This window comes from Amborella trichopoda, chromosome 3 (genome assembly GCF_054954075.1).
Source record: "Amborella trichopoda isolate Santa Cruz 75 chromosome 3, AtrichopodaSantaCruz75HAP2 v2.0, whole genome shotgun sequence".
Lineage (NCBI taxonomy): Eukaryota > Viridiplantae > Streptophyta > Magnoliopsida > Amborellales > Amborellaceae > Amborella > Amborella trichopoda.
The window spans coordinates 7,942,802-7,964,528 of record NC_142338.1 but is presented as its reverse complement, the minus strand read 5'-3'; the positions used below and the strand labels follow the sequence as shown (position 1 = coordinate 7,964,528).

Sequence of the window (21,727 nt, the reverse complement as noted above, 5' to 3'; positions counted from 1 at the left end):
AACTATGAACTATGGAATGGTATGGATTTGGAGCATGTAGTATGGCCTATGGAGTATGGATTATGGATTGTGCCTATAAATTACTACATTTTAGTTTTGATTGTACTAGTACTCTGCTACATTGGTTTGGAACTTTGGATTATGGGATTTTAATATTTTATATTGTGTGAATGTGTTATCGCAATAGTCCTTCTTAGTAAACTACAGCCTCATTAACTCGCCTCGTTGTTAATTATTAACTCGCCTCCACACCACATGCTCGAGAACTACTGTGGGAATGCTAGCTAGTATAGAAGCCCTCCAATCTCAAAATAGGTTGTTGCGTTAGGAAAGAGTATAGAATCTCAAAGTCTCGTGCCTTCCTCCCAGCTAAGGTATAATATGCGGTCATATACTCATATTCCCCTACCCCTCTTCTTCAACCTAGTCCACCCAAAAATCTGGGCGGCCGCATAGCACTGGGCGGCCAAGACCCCCCTAACAACCTAGATGGCCCCCGAAATTTTTTGGAACATTGGTTAGCGGCCACGGCACCAAGGTTCGAATCCCAACTGACCTATCTAGGGATGGATTCCAGAAATGTAGGACCAAGGTTCAAATCCCACCTGACCTATGCAAGGATGGATTCCATAGATGTAGGTCCACCATACATTGCAATTAGAACAAATGTACTCTGGAATTGTGTCATACTAGGCATACTCGCCTTGGAATCTCAGCATCTTTTCAAAAAGTTTAACATGTAATGTTGTCCCCAAACTATTTTCTAATATTAGATGGTGTACCTGAAGATCATTTAAAATATTAATATTTCCACATATATGTTAATACGGTGCAGATGCATAGTGTAAATCTCCCATGAAAAAATGGCCCTCTAATGATTAATCAGAAAACTAACAATTAAAATAAATTATTGACACTTAAATTTCTTATGATGATAGATCTTCTCTGCACAAAACAGTACAGAAGTTGAAGAAAATAAATTTCAAGGGTAACTGTGCCCTTTTTTCTTTCTGAAAGAGGCAATATTGTTGAAAGATATCCTGTTCTTCTTGGCAAAATGAACGCCTATGTGCTCTTTGATAGAGCTAATGTCTTACTTAATAAGGCATCTAAGGGCCAAATGATGCAGAAGATCGTAGTTTTGCCATTCTACAAATTCATATACCAAATGAAGCAGTGACCATTAGTTCAGAAGAAAAGAGGACTCACCTCATCAAATAATGAATTTAAATCTGGTACTTAAACAATGCAGAAAGTACACTTACGACTATACAAAGACAGATGACCATTTGACTAACGAAAAGCAATACTACACAGGGAAAAAGAAGTAGCAGATACCTTGGGCACACGCAAGGGATTCTTTGAAGCATATTCACACAGCTTGCCAATTTTCCGATCATTTGGTTCTTCATCCTGATAAAACAAAATATAAATCCCAGACATTAAACCTCGATAAAGGACAAGATTGGAGTGCAGAACGATTAGGGAATACCCTTCGCAAAGATTGTAGAACAACTGTCAATGTTCAGTGATGATAACAATTAACTTCTTTAAGATATCAAAGTTGATATAATCAATCTTTACAAGATAATTGTTCAATATATAAATTATAAAATAGCAAGCAATAAGAAACTGTTCACTACTTATCGCATACCTTTTTTCAAAGTAAAAATCAAGAGCCAGTTTAAGCAAGTCATATCCAATAAATATGGAATCAACCTATCATAACATTACCAAAATCCAGAATCATATCACAATAAAATAGAGCAAAATAATCAGTTAAATCCCACCATTAAACACACGGAAAGAAAACTGATAATCAGTTTTTATATTTCATTATTCTGATTCATGTGTAAACTAATCTGACGATTCAAACACAAAAATAAATATTGAGAATTAAATACAAAAGCTTTAGTTTAGGCTGCCAATAAATACTAAAAAGAGATCATACTTCATTAAAATAATACACCCTGATAGTCCAAACCGAAAAATGAACACTGAAGATTTACCTGAGATTTAGGGAAAATATCAGCCAATAGCTTCTTGTACCGCTTTACTGGCTGTCGAGACCTCGCCCGCAATGAAGGACAGAAGAAACACAAACGCCCACAAGCCGGAAGCACTTTCCTTGACATGATCCCCATCTTCGAACAATTGTGCAGGAGAACAAAAACGAAAAATAAAAGGAGATACAGAAACACAGTACCACCTAAAGATATCCCCTTCCTCCCAGTGAAACAAGAATCAAAGAGAAGAAGGAGAAGCACTGCAGCTCGAATCGAGAGCGTTGCGGATCAAGGACCAGCCTACATTTACAAAACTCCAGATGTAAGAATGAATCCAGACCCAATTTCATTGTCTTATTTTACTGCACTTCCCAAATTCAATAACCCAATTTCATTGTCTTATTTTACTGCACTTCCCAAATTCAATACTGTCCTGAGTTTTTATTTCCTTAACATATATGTATTTTAAACGAAAAGAACATATTTCCTTGAATTATGACAAAAAATACAGAACAGGAAGCATCTGGAAAATTGAAAGAACGTAAGAATGAAGCTGGTTAGAATGAAAAAGTGCAGATACATGGAGAATTGAGATAAATCCCTTGAGCCGTCGACTTCATTAGAGAGAGAAAAAGCAAACTTTACCAATGATGCCAAGGATATTTCAGCTGAATTTTAGGTTAAGCACACGACTCATGGAAAAGAAGAGAAAGCCCTCAATTATGGGCTGTTATAGAGGGAAAAATAATGCAAAGAACTCAAAACTTAAAAACGCATATGCAAAGTTGGAAGGTGAATCAGATAGAGAGACAAAAAGAAAAGTTTACCAATGATGCCAAGGATATTTCAGCTGAATTTTAGGTTAAGCACACGACTCATGGACAAGAAGAGAAAACCCTCGATTATGGGCTGTTATAGAGGGAAAAATAATGCAAAGAACTCAAAAACTTAAAAACGCATATGCAAAGTTGGAAGGTGAATCAGATAGATACAGAGAAAGCATAGTTTACAAAGATACTTCAGAAATGCCTCAAATTGTTATCCGTATACAATAGACATGGAAAAATTCAATAAAAAATAAACGAACTGATCAGAGAGAGAGAGCACAGATGTTTCCATTTTTATGATAAACACCTTTACTTGCACTAAAAAAAGACTTGATCGCTGGATGAATTAGAAATGAAGCAAAAAATTTACCAGAAGTTTCAGAAAAATGTCTCTAATTACTGTGATAATTTCAAGAAAGAGAAAGTTGATCATCTGCTGCATTAGCGTTAGAAAGCATAGAATTTTCCTAGATTTCAAGAGAAACACCACTGGTCATCACATTTTCCATCAGTTAAGGGAGAAAGAGAGTTGATTGTTGGCTGCACTAGAGAGAAAAAGAACAAAATTTTCCCAGGTTTCGAGAGAAACTCTTCTTCTTTCTTTTTTTTAAAATTTTTTTGGGGGAGACTTGATCATTAACTGCAATAGAGAGAGAACGCACAGAATTTGCCCAGATTTCAAGATAAACACCTCTGATTCTCCACTAATTCAAAGAGACATGATCTCTGGCTGAAATAAAGAAAGAAAGCGCAAATTCGAAGAGAAATGCCTAGATTTTGCCTTAAATTCTAGAGAGGAAGTGAGATAATCGATCGTCATTTGAAATAGAAAGAGAAAGCACATGATTTTCAGAGATCAAAGACAAGTACCTCCGATATAACGCTAATTCTAGATAGAGAGAGGCTGGATCCTCTCTCTCAAAAGTTATGAACAGATCCCCTTCATCCCTTCTCTTCCTTTGAAAATGGTTGAGCAGAGCCCAAAAAACGGACGCCCCTTTTTATACTGTCCGGGCCATTCCTAATTTCCTCCAATTAAACAATGAACGTCATTAGACAATTATTTTTCAAACTGAAGAAATAACACTTGGTAAATGAAGGAATTTCGGAAATGCCATCCCCTGCGCTTTCACGATACACGAAATTTTGAGGATAATGTTCGTAACATATGAAATTATACCATTTTTTTAGAAAATTTTCAAGGTTATTCTTGTTCATATATTTTAACCAGCAATTCACCGGTTAACGGTGCAGATTAATTTTAGGTCATGCGGACAGTCTCTGCTCTCTAGAAGCTCCGGACTGTCCGTCCTCTAAATATGAGAGTACTGTTTATCTTTGTTACAAGAAGGTGATAATTATTTTTAATCCTTAGATGTCAATTGAAAGGTTTGGAGAATGTCATGAAGTTCGGGGTTTTTTAAAAAATAAATTTAAGTGTAATCAATAACGCATTCATAACTACTAGATTTGAAATATATAACTCTTTATATATTTTTTCATATCTTTTATAAAAAAAAATTATGTTAGTGTTCCTCACAAATTTTGACTTTATATATATCCTAAATTTTTTGAGTTTTTATTGTTTCCAAATTACTTCTAATTTTGTTGTTTGAAGGTCCAAAGTTCTTTGTTTTTTTAGTAAACTTAATTTAGACATTAAAAATTCGAAGTTATTTTAACCGTCAACTTTGTGCGATGAAGTGAAGTTGGTGTTTTTCGTCGCATAAGTCAACTTCAAACCTATAATTGTTGTACTTGATTTGAGACCTTGGAATTCAAATATTTGAAACCAAAAGATATTTTACTCCGGTGGGAATAGAATGTCCATTTACTCCTTCAAGTAAAACCCCACTTACAAAAAAATTTAGGACCCCAAATTTTGAGATGTAACCTATTCAACCCATGGATTGACCTCAATAAAAAAAAATTTCTTAATTGTACCTTTTATGCACTTCAAAAAAAAAAGTCTCAAGATTAAATAAAGATCGTCAAAATTTTAGATAGTAAGATTTATGTTAGAAAACTCAAATTTTATTTTTTCAAATTATAATCTATTAATTCTTAAATGGTTCCCGTAATTTAAGAATAAAAAATTCTTCCCAAGCAGGTCTTCTGACTGAGGGAGGACAAATAAACTATGCTCCGGAGTCATGAGATAGCATAGCATATGTGCTCAAATTTGACACCTTGTAAAATGTTTGGGAAATTCAAATGAAGGCATATACTGATTTTACATAGAACAAGAAGGCACTACTCACCATCGCCATGCTAGAACTTATACAAAGGTTTCAAGTTACTATGAGATCTTGAAATTTAAATATTTGAGAACTTGAAGGAAAAGTTTGGAAAATTCAGAAGGCGTCGTCTTGTGCGAACCTAAAATTTTACATAAAATTGGAAGACCCTCTTAGGAAATGAGTGGAATTGATAGTGTGCATCACAAATTGTTTTAGGGGTGGTAGTTTCCCGACCCGGACCTGACCTGACTAAGTTTAACTTGGACCCAAAACTGGGTTAGGACTGACCCACCGCTTCAGGTCGGGTGCTGGTCTATAAATAATAATATATAATTAATATTTAAAGAAATTAAATTAGAGTAATGATCCTATAAGACCCTCTCCCACCCACGTGTGTAGGACTTCAAATGATCACTATTAAAGTTGGCACAGATCTCTATAAAAATTATCACATGGGTGTGAGATTTGACTTTTCTAGATATTTGTACCAACTTTAATGGTGATCTTTTGGGGGTCCTACACACATGGGTGGGAGATAATCCTATAGGATCATTTATCCTTAAATTATATAGCTATATATTTTATATTTATATATACCGTATTAGGTCGGGTTAAACCAAAATTTTACATTTATATAATTTTCTACATAAAAAGTTTATCAACCTTATATTATTAAAGTAACACGCACCTCTAATAATAGAAAACCTTAAACTTCATTATCTCAACCTCAAGATGTATGGATATGACAAAAACATTAACAAAAAAATTAATAGCATGAAAATATTGCATCTTGTAATATATTATTTGGATCATTCATTTTTAAAATTTTAAGTACTAGATTTGCATCATTTTTAGAACTTTAAATTTTATAATTGAAGTTAAAAAAATATTTTCATGTCAACATAAATCTTTCCAACAATGAAAGTGCATCTTTCAAGATTGACACCTTATAGAAACTCTGCCCATTTTTTACAATCCCAACCACGTATCCCAATCCTTAATGGGTGTAACTCACTCTCTTCCAGCTATCCAATCTGAATAGATGGTTGGAATAGCTTTAACCAAAATGTCGCAAGTGGGCCTCCAACTGTTTCTTCTAGATGTGACGTATCATTTCTACAAATCATATGAATATGAAATTTTTGATGCGTTTATCAATGGTTAAACCTAAAAATGATATAAACAATATTTCTAAAAATAAAATGTCCAAACTATCCTATAATCTTTTAGGAATATTTGGCCATTTCATTTTATTAGGAATATTTTTTTTCATATTTTTCGTAGGTGCGACTATGTGAGTGGACATGACACCTCAAATTTTAGTGTCAATATGATTTATAGAAAAAAAAAATTTAAAAAAATTAGTACTTAAAAATCACATTTTAATTAAAACCATCTCAGCCATCTATTCAAATCAAATGGTTAGTAGAGACGTGGCTTTATATAAATTCCTTGGATCTAGCAGCATGTAAAAAGCTTTCCCTTCCCAATGCGGATGACCCCTTTTTAGGTCCATCGCGAGTCATTATAAGCCATCGATTATACGACAAGGCTTTCGAGTCGTAAAAGGGAGGACCAGTATTGTAATTATTTGTTCCAAGAAGCCCTTTTATGTTTTGAGTTGCGCCCACAAATTTCCAAGACAAAGGTCTCTTTAGCGTAATTTTCGACCAGATTAGGGGTAGTTCCGGAACAGGCAACGGCATTTATCAGCCGTAGATTCAGAAGATCCGCGACCGGCCTGCACGTTTGAAAAGATTGCCTGTTGACGGCTCCACGTCATTGCGAATGCCACGTTGGCATGTGCCAAGTCATACCACAAAAGACCTTCCACTTTATCCTTTACGTGGTGGTGTCACAAATTAATTCTTCATTCCAGACGGAAAGGAACGTTCAGAGTAACGGACATAATACACTGGTCCATTTCTATGCTATTACGCTGTTATTTCAAAAGAATACGAAAAAGAAACTCCCGTTTTTTTTTTTTTTGGGAAAAGTTTATATATAGAGCTAAGGTTCTAACCCATCAAATTCGAGCCTACCTCAAAACTTTCATCATCGCGACATCAAGATTCATATACATGAGAAAAAAATAGATTTCAAATTTTGAAAATAGTGTATTTTGTAACGTACTTTTGGACCGTTAATTTTCAAGATTTTCAAGTTTTTAGAGATCTCTATATTATTTTTGAAGCTTTAAATTTAGAAATAAATATGAAATTATATTTTAAAGCTATCAAAAAGATTTTCAATTTTGAAACCATATTTCTCGACACTATTTGAATGTAGGCTCTAATTTGATTGTTTAGAGCATAAGCTCTATGCAAACTGGCACCCCTTTTTTTTTAAGGGCGAAGTTTATATAGAGCCGAGTCTCTAAATAATCAAATTAGAGCCTACCTCAAAATTTTCATTAGAAGAGATTGTTTTGATGCCCAAATACCCTCAAATTGATCATCTCGACATCAAGATGCATCGACATTAGAAAAAAAAAAAATGGATTTCAAGTTTTGGAAATAATGTATTTTGTAACGTATTTTTGGACGGTCAGTTTTCAATATTTTCAAGTTTTCATTTATTGGTCAATCTATACTATTTTTAAAGCTTTAAATTTTATAAATAAAGATAAAAGTATATTTTAAGGCTGTTACACAGATTTTCATAATTGAAATCATATTCCTCGACACTATCGACACTATTTGAAGGTAGGCTCTAACTTAGAGCCTAAGATATATACAAACCGCACCTTTATAGAAAAAACATTGACCATTTATTGTATCATCAATAGAACAGTTACAAAGATCCGTGGAGGGCATATACAACAAACCACGAAGTAAAAGAATCTAAAAACTAACTAAAACTGACCCATTAGGAAAAGAGCTTGGGCTCAATTGGTCAACGACGATTTGCAACGAGGCTCGATTCCTACTCAGGCAAGGGACTATGTCCCTTAACCCATTGACTCACCCAAAAATGATAATAATAATATTACAAAAATAATAGGAAAAACAACTAAGTCTAACAATTTATATAACAGTAAAGCCTTCTAAGGCTAGGGGCCCAGTTCTCTTACTCCATTGACTCAACCAAAAAATAAAAAATAATAATAAAAAAACAACTAAGTCTAGCAATTTATACAACAGTAAAGCCTTCATTAGCAATTCCAACTTTTGCCAAACGATCTGCCTCCATATTACACAACGAAAACAATAAATCCTTCAGTAGCAACTCCAGCTTTTGCCAAACGATCGACCTCCATATTGCACTCTCTATACACATGTACCAAAGATACTACTATTTTTAAACATACCCATATTGCATCCTCTTCCATATTGGATTCCCTATACATGTACCAAAGATACTACTATTTACAAACATACCCATATTGCTTTCTCTATACACATGTACCAAAGATACTACTATTTTCAAATAGACCGTATATGCCTCCCGAATCAATTTATGTAGAGATCAATATTCGTAAAATCGCCCGATCTAACTGCTAACTGTCCAATTAGATCGGAATCGGCCAGTGGTTGATTAGGGTAATCAACAGGTATTTTTATTTTTATTTTAAAAAATATATATAAATCTAAAAAATAAGGAATTTGATTTTAATGCATTTTTAAATAGTATTTATATTATAGTAAAGATTAAAAATCATTTTGGTTGTCAATACTTTTATATTTTCTCATTTTTTTTATAAAATTTTAAAAATAGCCTTGGAAAAATATAAAATGGGTTAAAATCCATTTTTTCATTAATTTTCAACTTCATTTGAATGTGTTTTATTTTAATCATTCTTTATATGCTTTTCATATTTTAGTATGTTTTTTTTGAATTTTTTTTATTTTTTTCAACACTTTTTTGACCGACTCGAGACTTGCCCCATTAGAGCGGTTGAATCGACCGGTTTACCGGTTAGGCCGATTAAACCACTTCCAGGCCCATGTCCGATTAACCGTTCCGGTTCGATTTTATGAACACTGATAGAGACAAAGGATACTTTGCATCCTTCTTCATTCATTTAATGACATTCATCGAATCTCCTTCCACCGCAACAGGCATATTGAACTTTTCTGCCAGCTCAACAAAATTGGTAATTAGATAGCGTATTTCAAAACATGGGTTGGTAGGGCTGATCGTTTAACCATGGATTCATGTTATATTGTAGAATTAGTGAACAGGAAAAGTGATATAGAAAAATATTAAAAATAAATAAAATAATATAAAAAATTAAAATAAGTGCTTATATGAATGTGGATATTCTAGGGGTAGCAATCAAGTCGATTAGGCCTGACAACTGAGGGTGACCTGATATGGGCTCAAGTCGGGGTCCATGTTTTGGATTGGTGGGTCAAGTTTGGGTCCAAAAACCGTGGACCTAAGTCAGAAGTGGGTCGAGTCCGTGTCCAAGTTAAACCAACCTGAACCCGTACTTGACTTGAACATATGTACACATGGATAATATACATGTAAAATATATTTTGAAAATATTATGTTTGGAAAAAATTTCCTATATATATAATATTTTTGTTAAGTTTTAGTTCAGGTCTAAGTTTTGGACCCCATGGGTTGAGTCCAAGTCGGGTATGGGTCCAAGTCAACCCGACCCATTGTGACCCTAAAATATTGAGGGAATTGAAAAAAACATTAAATAAGCTTAAAAAAAAATGTGTATTATATATGGAGGTGCGGTGGGGGGTTCTAGAGGGAAGCGGGCCACCCTTGAACCGGTTGGTCTTGACTGATTCCCATGTGGATTAAGGATTTGATAGAAAATAGCCAGGTTTTATAATGATGCTAGAGAGTAACATATAGAAAAAAGGAAAAATTGCATAAAACCCTCTAAATTGATCTTTCTAATCAATTTAACCCTAATCTAACTTTTCTTAAATTGCATAAAACCCCCTAAGATGGACTTTCTAATCAATTTGCCCCCAATCTAACTTTTCCTAGCAACTCCCCCCCTAGGAAAACCTAGCAAATACCCAATCCAAATTGTTCATATTTTTTTTTGATGAAAATATTGTTCCCATACATAACAAATCATTTTCGTTGGAGAGGGCGGTCTGACGTTTGGAAGAGGCGGTCGGGCGACTATTTTGCTGGAATGAGCGGTCCGACATTTCATTGTGGCGGTCCGGGGATTATGCTATTGGAGAAATGGAAAGTTCGGCGTTTTGAAAAAGCGGTCCGGCATTTTAAAGGGGCAGTCCGAAGTTTTGAAATGCCGGTACAGCACTTTGGAAAAAAAAAAAAAATTTGAACTTTTTGTACTGGGGGCATTTGTTAGGAATGATGGTTGTTAGGGGCAAGTTGCTCAAAAAAAGCTAGGTAAGGGTAAATTAATTAGAAAGCCCATTTTGGGAGGTTTTATGTAATTTTCCCTATAAAAAAGTGCTTTCAGGGAAATAGATAAACGGAAATTAACATGAATATCTCATTATTTTTGTAGTATTAATAAATTTCTAATTTTACTATCATGTCATTTATTTTACTATTTTCTCCAAAAATATCTTTAGTTCGGAACTTAAAGTTGTGAATTGGTTTATTTCTTTTTTTGGCTTGAAACTCCAATAATTTTCTTTTTTTTTTTGGTGAAAAGTGAGGTTTGGAGTTCAATCAGCATTTTTGTTTTATAATTGCTTTCAGTTATTTAGTTTTGTCAATGATTGAATCTAGACTTCAAGTTCCAAGGCAATGAGTCAGGTCCGTTCGGGTCAGCCAGGTTCACCCGAACTAAGGTAGGGTCCAAGTGACTAGGACTGGATCAGAACTGAGTCTAGAAATTAAAGAAATTATTATATATTATTTAATACATATTTAATATATTTTATACTGATACCGGATCCGAGCCCGACCTGAACCAAACCAACCAAATAGGGACTAATACTCGATTTGCGTTGGGTCGAAGTTATTTGGACCCGGACCAGACCGCCGGGTCCAAAACATAGACCCGGACTAGATCGCTGGGTCCAAAACATAGATCCGAACCCGGTTTAGGTTGACTTGCCTAGTCCGGGAGTCAACCCAACCCGATTGCCATCCCTATTGTAAATTGGGAGTTCGGAACTCCAAGTTCCAAACTGCCGATCGATAAAAATTCAAACGAAAAATTGGTTTGTTCTCAATCCTAAGTTCCAAACCGCATTTTTAACTAAGAAAAAGTTTGTCCTAAGCTTGGAGTTCTAAATCACCGAAAAGAACTGAAACCTAGGGTATTTTGTGGAAAAATAAAAAGGTAAAATAATTCAAGTTTTCCCCCTACCAAACGCCCAATTTCTAGCCCAACTATACTAAGGTCCATACTACCATCATGCACCCTAGTTTGCTCTACTCCAATGATCCATACACCACACTCAATTAGGGACCAATTAGTGAACCCCTAAGGCACTTCATTTAGGCTTTAACTCTTATAGCTAAAACGCTGAACTTGCCTAATTAGCCTAGTCCATTAGCTACACTTGCTTAATTAGGCTAGACTCTCCTTTCGAGCCTGCCTAATTAGGGCAAACCACACCTAAGCCTATCGTACAACTTTCCAAAACTGCCGAGATCTTAGTTAGGAGTTCCTAACCTTGGTCAGGCCCTAATCGTCCTATTGACCACCCAAACGCACAAATTACAAAAAGGAAAAGTTTTCATAGAGAAGAGCCTCTAAACGATCGAATTAGAACCCACCTCAAAAATTTCACCAAAAAAGGTTGTTTTGATGCCCAAATATCCTCAAATTTGATCATATCGACATCAAAATGCATAGACATGAGAAAAAATGAATTTCAAGTTTTGAAAACAGCACATCTTGTAACACATTCTTTGACCATCAATTTTTAAAATTTTCAAGTTTTTATAGATATGCTCGATCTACACTATTTTTGAAGCATTAAATTTTATAATTAAAGATAAAAATATATTTTAAGGCTATCTCAAAGATTTCCAATGTTGAAACCATAGTTCTTGACACCATTTGAAGGTGGGCTTTTCTTTGATTATTTAGAGCCTCGGCTCTATACAAAAATAAAAATTAAATACATTTTCCAACACTCAGTGAACCTTTCTGTGAATTTTCAAACATCCCCAACTTTCGATCTATAATCCAATCGTGGCTCCTAGGGACTGTGTTTCAGGGTTCAATAAATTAGGTGAAGCATGAGTCGACACTGCCTCAAGGCGCTCATGCAAGTGTGTAGTGCTCCTTAAATGCCCTTGTGCCCTTGCAAACATTTGCGTGGGTTGCACATTTTGAGTGTTCCACAGATTTTCTCTCTCGAGAAGGTCTTCACGAATTCTAAACATTTTTTTATTTTTGAAATTTTGTTTCTAGACGCTCTTACAATCATTTATTTTGAAATTTAAGAGACATACAATGATTACGATATCCATATACAAAAAATAAATAATTTCCTTGCAAATAATGCCATATATTTACTAATATAAAGGTCCATATCAAAAGTATTGCACCCGAAAGTAAGAAACTATCTGTCCTTAGATAGATTCATCTTTCAGTCTCACACAAAAAGAACTCTGATTCTGCTCAACCCCAATAAATTTTTTTGGACTACTATTTCGAAAAATACAAAACTATTATTATTCTCCGTCGGATTATACCTTCTTCAAAAGTTAATAGGGAAAACTGCTCCTCTAGGCTTGAACAGAGGCGACGAATTCCCAATCTCTTTTAGAGGCGAGCGGTTTGTCCCCTTACCTTTCTTCTCCTTTCTCAGTCTGCAAACTAAGACCCTCTTGTCAGTGATCGAAGATTCGTTTTCCTTTTCAAGTTCGAGCGGATCATCGTTGGGCCTAATGATTTTCGTTCGCTCGGTCTTGACAGTCAAGGTTTGATTCAATGAGCCAATGCTGTTCTTTTCATCCATTTCTTGTTGGAGTCTTGAGAATTGTTTACGCAACTCCCATAGTTTCTTCTCTGAGGATCTGGCTCTGTGCCTCCACTCATGCATCTATGAGCGGAGAGAAAGAAGGACAAAACTAAAATTTCAGTTCTTGAAGTTGCATTAAAAGATAAAAACTAAAGAAATTAAGAAAGGGAAATAACAATATATTTTTCCATTTTCTTTTCATTTTTCAGTTTGATAGTTAACTTTATTTTGCAAGGAAAATTGATAATTTATCCCTGCGTGTGATGGAAAATACATTTTTCACAAAGAAGAAATCCTAACCTTTTCTCATGTCCATGCATCTTGATGTTGAGATGATCAATTTGTGGATATTTATACATCAAAACAACCTCTTCTAATGAAATTTTTGAGATGGGCTATAATTTAATTGTTTAAAACCTTGGCTCTATGATCTTTTCAAATAAATTAACAGATAAAGATAACTAAGAAGAACTTTTTTTAAAGAAAAATAACTGAAAAAAGAACAAGTATAATAACCAAAAAAGAAATCAACACACCTTTTATCACTGTATGGAAGCCCTAACTTATCTGGAATGACAAAGTAGTTCACAAACTTTTGAAATTGAAATGACACGAGAGCCAAAAATGAAAAGATTCGAAACTAACCGTTGTCATCTCTTATCCCTAAAAACGATGGGGTAAAGTTTGTGTCCCCACCCTTATGCATATCTGGCTAGGACAAATGAAAGGACCATTATACCCACTACGCAAAACACAACGGGAAAAGTTTATATAAGCAAAACCTTATAATGTAGAACTACAGATGCATCTCAAAAATCCATCGAAAAAAAGTAGTTTTAATGTTGAAAAACCCTTTGATTGATCGAGATATATGACCATGAAAAATAAAAAAATTTTAAGTCTCAAAAATAGTACATTTTACAACATATTATCTACATTGTCCATTTTCAAGATTTTTATATGTTTATAGATCTACTTGATTTTAACTATTTTTTAAATTTAAAATTTTATAATTAGATATAAAAATAGATTGTGAGATAATTCTAAGAACATTTTACATCAAAATTATATACCATGATAAAATTTGAAGGTGCACCTTACCTCTCCCGGTATGCTAAAATATCATGTAATTTCTGTAAGGCTTAGACCTCCTAAAAAAAGCAAACCCTCACCTTAAAACCTCAACTGAAAAACACCTTAGGCATGGAAAAATCTTACGAACCTATGGACATTTGAAAATGGATGGTCTAGATAATATGTTATAATATATACTATTTTCAGGGTTTGAAATCTTTTTTTCTTTTTTTCTTTTCAAAAATGGTTTAATAGGGCTTCAGCCCTATCAAAATGAGTAAATGCTTTCCATATAACTCATCGAAAATTGCAATTCAAGCATCAAAAAAACTTTTACATCAATCATCTCGACTTGAGCATTACGGTTGTGCAAAAAAAATAAAAAAAAAGATTTCGAGCTCTAAATATAGTGCATATTATCTAGACCGTCAATTTTACTTTAAAAATAAGTGTCTACAGATCCGCAAAATGTATATCATTTTTTGAGTTTCAAATTTTATTGTCGGTATTGGAAATTAATTTTAGAGACATAATAGAGATTTCTACCGAAATTACTTTCTTGACAAGGATTTGAGGTGAAACTTTATTTTGTTTTTATAAACCCTAGGCCTTATAAAAACCTCATTTTTTTGCCTTGTTTTCACAACAAGGTAGAGGAGGTTGAAGATGATTGATTTGAAGATTTTCCAAAGCCAAAATTACGATTTTCTGCTTTACATGTTTTGATGGTGCTGCAAGCCTATCAAAACATTTTCCTTACTGAAATATCGCTCAAAGTAGACAATGATCAAATTACCACAAGATCTAGACCATCCCCACTTTTTGTGAATGCCCCTAGGCTCCCTGAATTATTTCAAAACAACTATTACTCCCCATTATCAAAATGCATCTCAAGCACATCCCAATCCATGAAGGTAAAGTAAAGAAAGGGATTCCTGGGCTTACCGCAATCTGCAGGGTCTCGACCTTCTCATTCGCCTCGAGGGCTCGGTCCTCCCAGAAGTCCCTCGACCTCTGCAACTCCTCCGTCTCTAAACGTACGTGGTCCAGCACCTCCTGCACCTCGCACCACTGCTCCGCCTCTGCCTGAACGTGCTCCAAAACCTTCCGCACCATACTCTTACACCTATTTGAGCATTCTTTCTTCTCCATACGTACCCCCTGAAGCAATCCAAGAATCAAGTATTTTTTTGTAAATTCAAGGAGCGTGATAGTCGAGTGACAGCAAAAGTTGGAGTTCTTTCACGAGAGATCAGGTATGGGGTCAAGGCCGTTTATTTCAGTTTGAGAATTAAATAAACTTTCTTAATTTTGGGGCTCGAGAGGAGAGAGAAAAACAAAGAAAAAATGGGTGGTAAAAGGAGTGTGAGATGCGAGATAGGGACATTTTGGTAATTGGAACACTTGCCTTATTATTTGACTGAATTGCCCTCCTGCTCTCTGTCATCCCTGTCCATAACGTTTCCAATTTCTCCCGCAGCACCATAATCTGCAACAAATTAAATAAATACATAAGGTTAACACTTTATAATGTAGAATTAAAGTATCATTAAAAAAAAAAAAAAAAAAAGGGCCTGTTAGGCTATTGTGGTATATACTTTAAAGTCCTCAACTTTTTTCGAAACTTAGATACCCTTATCCTTTAATGTAATAATTTTTTTGTCTAGAGGTATTTTAAGTAAGAGAAGAGTTTATATAAAGTTGCAACCTTAACATGGGGAATCACATATGCACTTCAAAAATATATAAGAAAGACCGCTTTAATGCTAAAAAAGCGGTCTAATTGATCATCTCGACATCGAGATGTTTGAATACTAAAAAAAACGTTTTTGAATCCGTAGATCTTGCAACACATTATCTAGACCATCAATTTTCAAGATTTTCATATGTTTATAGATCTACTTGATTTTAACCATTTTTGGAGTTAAAAATTTTCTAATTAGACATTGAAAATATTTTTTACGATAATCTTAAAAAAAATTTACAACAAAATTACATGGTATGATAAAATTTGGAGGTGCGCCTTAATTGGATCGTTTAAAGTTACAACTTTATAAAAACCGCACTTAGTAAGTAATTAATCAATAGTAAAGCAAAAATTCCTAATAAAAAAAAAGTATTTATTAACAATAGTGGACAATATTGACATGTGATGCATTAATTGTTTTTTAACTATTAATAAAATATTATTATTTTTTATTTAAATATCCATTATATCTTTTTAAATGATAAAAAATGCCCTTACTTGAAAATTTCATGTTATAATTTAAGGTATTCAAGTGTCCAAAAACGGTTAAGGACTTTAGTGTATACCCAACAAAACCCTTGGGTTTGCTTGATTTGTATCATTTTTAGAGTAAAAAGTTTTATAGTTTGATATAAGAATAAATTATAAAGCCATCATCAAAAGAGTTTTGGACACCAAAATTGCATCTTACAAAAAAAAAAGTTTTGAAATGAGATTTATGTTAATTATTTAATATCGCAACCTTGCACAAACCACGCCCTTTTTTAAATACCACTTACTTTGGGGATAATAGTGTGAATTTCTCTTAAACAAATAAATAAGCAGGGTGGAAAATATTTTCCACACAAAAATAAACACTGAAATGGGAAAATAGAACGTAGAGGAGAACAACATAGTGTCAATCTAAAGAAGAAAGAAAAATGCCAAAAAGTTTAATTTTGAAGAATTTAGGGTTTTCTTGCAAAACGAGTGGGCAAATCAGGAAATTTGGACCAAGATTTTATAAACTGGTCTTTTGTAATATAAAATCAGGATCACTGTCAGCTTTGTAAGAGTAATAACTAATAAGGTATTTTAGTATTTTTCTTCAACCAAAATGATTAATTAATATATATTAGAAAGACACAGAAAAGTCATCAGTCTTCACAAATTCAAAATGCTTCCGGGAATGGAAAGGAAATATCAGGATTTCAAATTCAAAAACCAGAGAGTCAGAGGAATGAGAAGCTGAACCACGAGAAGAAAATTAGGGTTTTCAATGGAAGGAGAAATGGTCCCAAACTTTACTCAAAGACTAGAAGGGAAATTAAGAGAAAGATGCAGAGAATTAAAAGCAACAACATTCCCTTTGAAAATGCAAATCGTAAAAAAAAAAACCATTAAATAAAATACAAAGACAAGCAGAGGGGATTTTCCATTGTTTGCCAAAAAAGGAAGGTCAACTAGAACCAAATGCACAAGAGCCAGAAGCTAAGACATTTCACGAAATGGTAAAAAACCTACATCTGAGATGCGATTGCATGGATCTGAAACAGAGTTGTCAGCGCTGGTGCAGCAATGGGTAATGCTCAAGCTTTGTTCCGCAATTTCCCTAATTTCCCTGAAACCTTCATCTTCTCCGGCGTTGCTTGGCCGGAATCCTGCGATTTTTCGCCTGAGAAATGAAGTCCGGCGATCAAAATTGCCATGGCCCTCCGCTTCCTTCTCCTCTGAATCTCTCTGCATCTCCTCGATTTGGTCCTGCAAAACCCTAACTTGTTGATGCAAAACAATCTGCAAATTAGGGTTTTTGCAGAGCTTCTTCCTCTCCTGCCATTTTAAAGGCACAAAGTTTCAGGCCCCAACGTAAAATGACCAAAAGACCTTCCCAGGGTTTTCAGATATGACTGTACTACCCCTCATGAAAGGCCACTTTTGAGATAGGGCCATAGTGCCCTTTATTGTGAGGGCCGTTTTCTTCGTGGTAACGTGGTGCAAACGGCAATTTTGCGTGAATTTTCGTGAAAATGACGAAGACGATGGGGGTATTTCCGTCATTTCGTAAAAAATCAATGCAGGAATTTGAAGGTGGTGATAGTAAAAATTGCAGAGAACGAGAAAAAGAGAACGACAGTAAAAATTACAGAGAGAGAAGAGAGAGAGTTCAAAAAGAGAGAAGAGAGTGAAGACACTGATATAAAGAGAGAGGAGAGACCCAAATGAAGAGAGAGGGGGATACCAAATTTAGGGTATGGACAACAGAGCGCATAGCCTCGACCATGTCGGAGCGGCGCCTCAACCACTTCTCCTCTGCAACTCTCCTCTCCATCCTCAGCAGGTTACACTCCGCCCTCAACAACTCAGCCTGAAAAATCCACGAATCCTCCTCTCTCTCTCTACACCCATCCACTCTCTCTCTACACTGCTGTTCGGGTTGCAGGAGCACGACGGGTACAGTTCTTGAGAAGGCTCGCTCCTGATCAAAGAGGGTCTCTAGTTTTCCTTTGCATTTCGGCCCGATATTATGATGATGGGGTTTGCTGGTTTTAATAGAGGAGGGGGGAGAGGGCCTTGGTTTTCTGGTTCGTCTAGGGAGGTGGAGAATTCTTGGGGTTGGGGGCGCAGGTGGGTGCCATTTTAGTTTTGCAGTTGTTCCCCTCCTCAAAGAAGAAGCAGAAGACATATCCGTTTAACTTTCTCTCTACTAACAAAAGACGCGACGCTTGTGGATTTGCTTGGTTATGCTTACCATGCCAGCTCTCTCTCTCTCTCTCTCTCAATCTCTACGTACCTCTCGCTCTCTGCAACAAACATATGGAGTAACGGACAACTCTCTCTCTCTCTTCTCTCTTTCTCTCTCTAGGCGGAGTGGGTAACAAGGAGATGTCTTTCCATCTATCAAAGACGAGTAGTTTTTCAACAGAGCTCGACATGGAGCAGGAACACATCACATCACTGGTAACCGGAAACGAACCCTCTCTCTCTACCTATTGCTTCTCAAAGCAGCGTCTCTCTCTCTCTAAAATCCATGTATCGAAAACATTTTCCTCCTCTCTCTCTCTCTTTCTCTCTCTCTAGTTTTTGCGCTCATATTCTATGGGGAACAGAAGTCATAAGTACAAGTCACGATAAAAAACAGGGAATTCTCCTCTTTCTCGCTCTTGGAAATCGCGTCCCATCTCTCTCTAGCGCTTTCTTTCTAGAGAGAGAAAGAGAGAGCATGCTTCTTCGTTAGACGTGCCGGGTTCAAACGAAGCCCTGCTTTTGAAAATCTTCAGATTCCCTACTACCCAACCCCTTCACACTTCTGTATCAAAAAAATCACCCCTTCTGATTTTCAAATATCACGTTTACCCAATCGGGAATATTTCGTCCCGAAAAATGCGAATTTCGGAATCGGCCCCACGCCGAAATCCAAAAGTATTTTTTTCCATAAGTGAAAAGATCAGCATTTTTAATTCCGGAGTTTTTCATTGACATTTCAGGCATGGGTATTCTTGGAATCAATTTATGCTTCGACTGATGACGTGGCTAATATGGGCGTTCCCACGTGGACAGAAGGCCATGTGGGGGTGAAGAGCAACGTGTTGGTTGTGCATGCATTAAAAGGACGATAAGTTATTAAATGTGGTGCGTGCCGTCGAAGCATTTCGTTCGTTAAATATTTAATAAATGGTGTTTCTTGTCAATTTAATATTTTTAAAAATAGTATTTTTATTTGAATTGAAGATTACATTGAAGCCACATGTGATACCCATTAGAGCTATAGCCGTTGCCCTGGAGCTCTCTCTAAAACGCACACACCCCTCTCTAAACGCCACGCGTAATACCTACTAAGTGTACTGGCCGGGCCTTGTGGACATATGGGCCCGCCCAGGAACGGCCCTGTGGGGTGGGCCGGGTGGGAAATAGATGATGGAAAAAAAAAGGATTGGACCAGGCCGAACCGAGCTGGCACTAGCCTTAGCCTGGCCCTCAGGACATAGATTGTGGCCCAACTCCTACGTTTTTTTAGAGCGAGGCTTGGTGGCAGCCGACCTGCGTTTCACTACTCGGCCTGAGCAGCGAGTAATCTAGCAAAGTACTGGGGCTCGATACCATGGTGAGCACGCGTTAGCCTGAGTTGGGTGTGCTATTCGGAGATATTAAACAAAATTCATAACAAATCATTACAAATTATAAAAAAAAAATAATGTATTGGAGATTTATTTTTTTATGTTTTTTCGTCAAGATTGGAATGTATTTTGGCTATAAATTCTTACGTTAAAAATATTTCCATCTTTTATGAATTATTTTGAAAATATCTCCATCACAAGTTTATTTTTTAAAATTTATTTTTAACTACTTTTTTAATGTCATTTTGATGTGATTTGCTTTATCTTACTTTAAACAAACATTTTAGTTTTTTTAGATTTTTTTTTTAAATTTATTTAACTAGATTTTTGCTCATGTAGTCCACATAACTCCGTGCTACTCAGACTCAGTCTGAGTACACAAATTGGGCATGGGCCGAGTGCTTGGCGCAAGTAGTGGTCTCCTACACTAATTTAGATGCCCCTTTCGAGCATGTTTGATAACTGGAAGTGTGTTCTTGGATTGGAAAACTTATTAATACGAGTAATGATTTCATATAGCGGTTGTATCATAGGACAATGCAACTACATCTAAAAAACCATGTTTTTGGCATTTGTAGGACTCCAAAGTTTGCACACACATTATTTTTATCCTCATAATCAATTTTATGGGAAAAAAATTCAATTTGCATCCTAGATATGGTAAAAATTAGTACCTTCTAACAACGAATCTCGACCATCCATTCGGTGAATTTGATGATCTAGGCCTTGACAAATTCAAAATCACTTTGTTCTTTTTGGCATTGTTAATCTAATGATGATAACACTATATAAAAATTTTGGGAATAAAAAAATCCTTTTGAGGCCTACATCTAACTTTCTCACTAAAATGAACGGCTTATATTAATTGAGCTAGAAATATATTTTTAGGCCATTTTTTTTCTAAATTTTATTTTTTATGATTATTCTTTAGAATAAAAAGAATATACATCTAAAAAATTGCGTCAAACATGATTTTCTAATGGGGTTGCATTATATATTATAATACAATGCACGAAATCGTTCCTCTATTAATACTATTCATGTTTTGTGTTTAATAAAAAAATGGAAGTTCAAATGAGAACTTCACGGTTCATATTCCTACCTCGGGGGTAAAAAAAGTTCCGACCAAAAGGTCGGAACCAATGGTTTAAAAAGCGGATTGGTGATCGGGATCGGGCACTTAAAAAATCGATCCAGATTAGCGCATCAGCGATCCGGATAGGGCACTGAATCGGTCGGATTAAAGCTTCAAAAAAATCCGAAAAAATTATTAAAATTCATTATAAATGTTTTTTTTTATGAATCCAATAAGAAACGAGGGTACTATATTATTAACTTTCATTTTTTTCATCAATTTGTGAATATTGAGATGTTCTTTCCCTGTATAAACTTAAGTATTAAATTTGCATCACATAAAAGAAAAATCATAGAATTATCATGAATAAAATATATAATTATACATTGACTATAATAAAAAGAGTAGACTAAATCAATGAAAGAATGGCCATTAAAATCTCGTTTTGGCGAAAACCCAAATTATTGCAGCCTAACTAACTATAATCCAAAATTATTACATTCTAACTAATTATAATATTATATATTGAAATTATAATTATTAGTTTATATTTTATAATTATTTTATTAGATAGATAATAACAAATTAAAAATATTTTATAATATTATCTAATTTAAAATGTATTATTGACAAATGTAAGAAAAATAGTACATTACATGATTTATAATGTAAAAATTAATAAATAAAATAAAATATTTGGTTATCAATGTAAAAAATAATAAAATGCGTACAAATTTTGGAAATAACACTTTAATTTATTATATGCCCAATGGGGAACAAAAATTAG

General features: G+C 34.8%; 2 protein-coding genes and 1 long non-coding RNA gene across 4 annotated transcripts in view; 1 reads left to right on the top strand and 2 right to left on the bottom strand.

The window, feature by feature from the left end:
• Positions 1–3,804, bottom strand: part of LOC18428932 (protein SEMI-ROLLED LEAF 2) — a 47,067-nt gene extending 43,263 nt beyond the window's left edge. For both annotated transcript variants that reach the window (XM_020664073.2, XM_006838228.4), the window contains exons 1-3: positions 3,704–3,804; positions 2,010–2,306; positions 1,339–1,413 (exon numbers count right to left, since the gene is read on the bottom strand). In XM_020664073.2, the coding sequence (XP_020519732.1) occupies positions 1,339–1,413; positions 2,010–2,144 (210 nt within the window). In that variant the 5' untranslated portion in view covers positions 2,145–2,306; positions 3,704–3,804. The remainder of the gene's footprint in view (positions 1–1,338; positions 1,414–2,009; positions 2,307–3,703) is intronic.
• An 8,669-nt stretch (positions 3,805–12,473) lies between these two features.
• LOC18428934 (uncharacterized) lies at positions 12,474–19,059 on the bottom strand. The gene is made up of 5 exons (XM_020664041.2): positions 17,990–19,059; positions 17,275–17,580; positions 15,433–15,513; positions 14,970–15,185; positions 12,474–13,031 (listed from the first exon to the last, which is right to left on the bottom strand). Exons 1-5 carry the CDS (start codon positions 18,431–18,433, stop codon positions 12,687–12,689), a joined length of 1,392 nt encoding a protein of 463 aa, XP_020519700.2. The 5' UTR covers positions 18,434–19,059; the 3' UTR covers positions 12,474–12,686.
• LOC148782714 (uncharacterized) lies at positions 18,619–19,439 on the top strand. Its single transcript, XR_016052925.1, has 2 exons — positions 18,619–18,708; positions 19,236–19,439. It is a non-coding gene; the product is annotated as an uncharacterized LOC148782714 (long non-coding RNA).
• The last annotated feature ends 2,288 nt before the right edge of the window (positions 19,440–21,727 follow it).

Coding starts and splice junctions, on each gene's coding strand:
- LOC18428934 (XM_020664041.2), bottom strand. CDS start 18,433: ATGTCTTCTGCTTCTTCTTTGAGGAGGGGAACAACTGCAAAACTAAAA. Junction 17,581..17,989: donor TTGTCCATACCCTAAATTTG/GTATCCCCCTCT, acceptor TTAAAATGGCAG/GAGAGGAAGAAGCTCTGCAA. Junction 15,514..17,274: donor CATGCAATCGCATCTCAGAT/GTAGGTTTTTTA, acceptor AATTTGTTGCAG/ATTATGGTGCTGCGGGAGAA.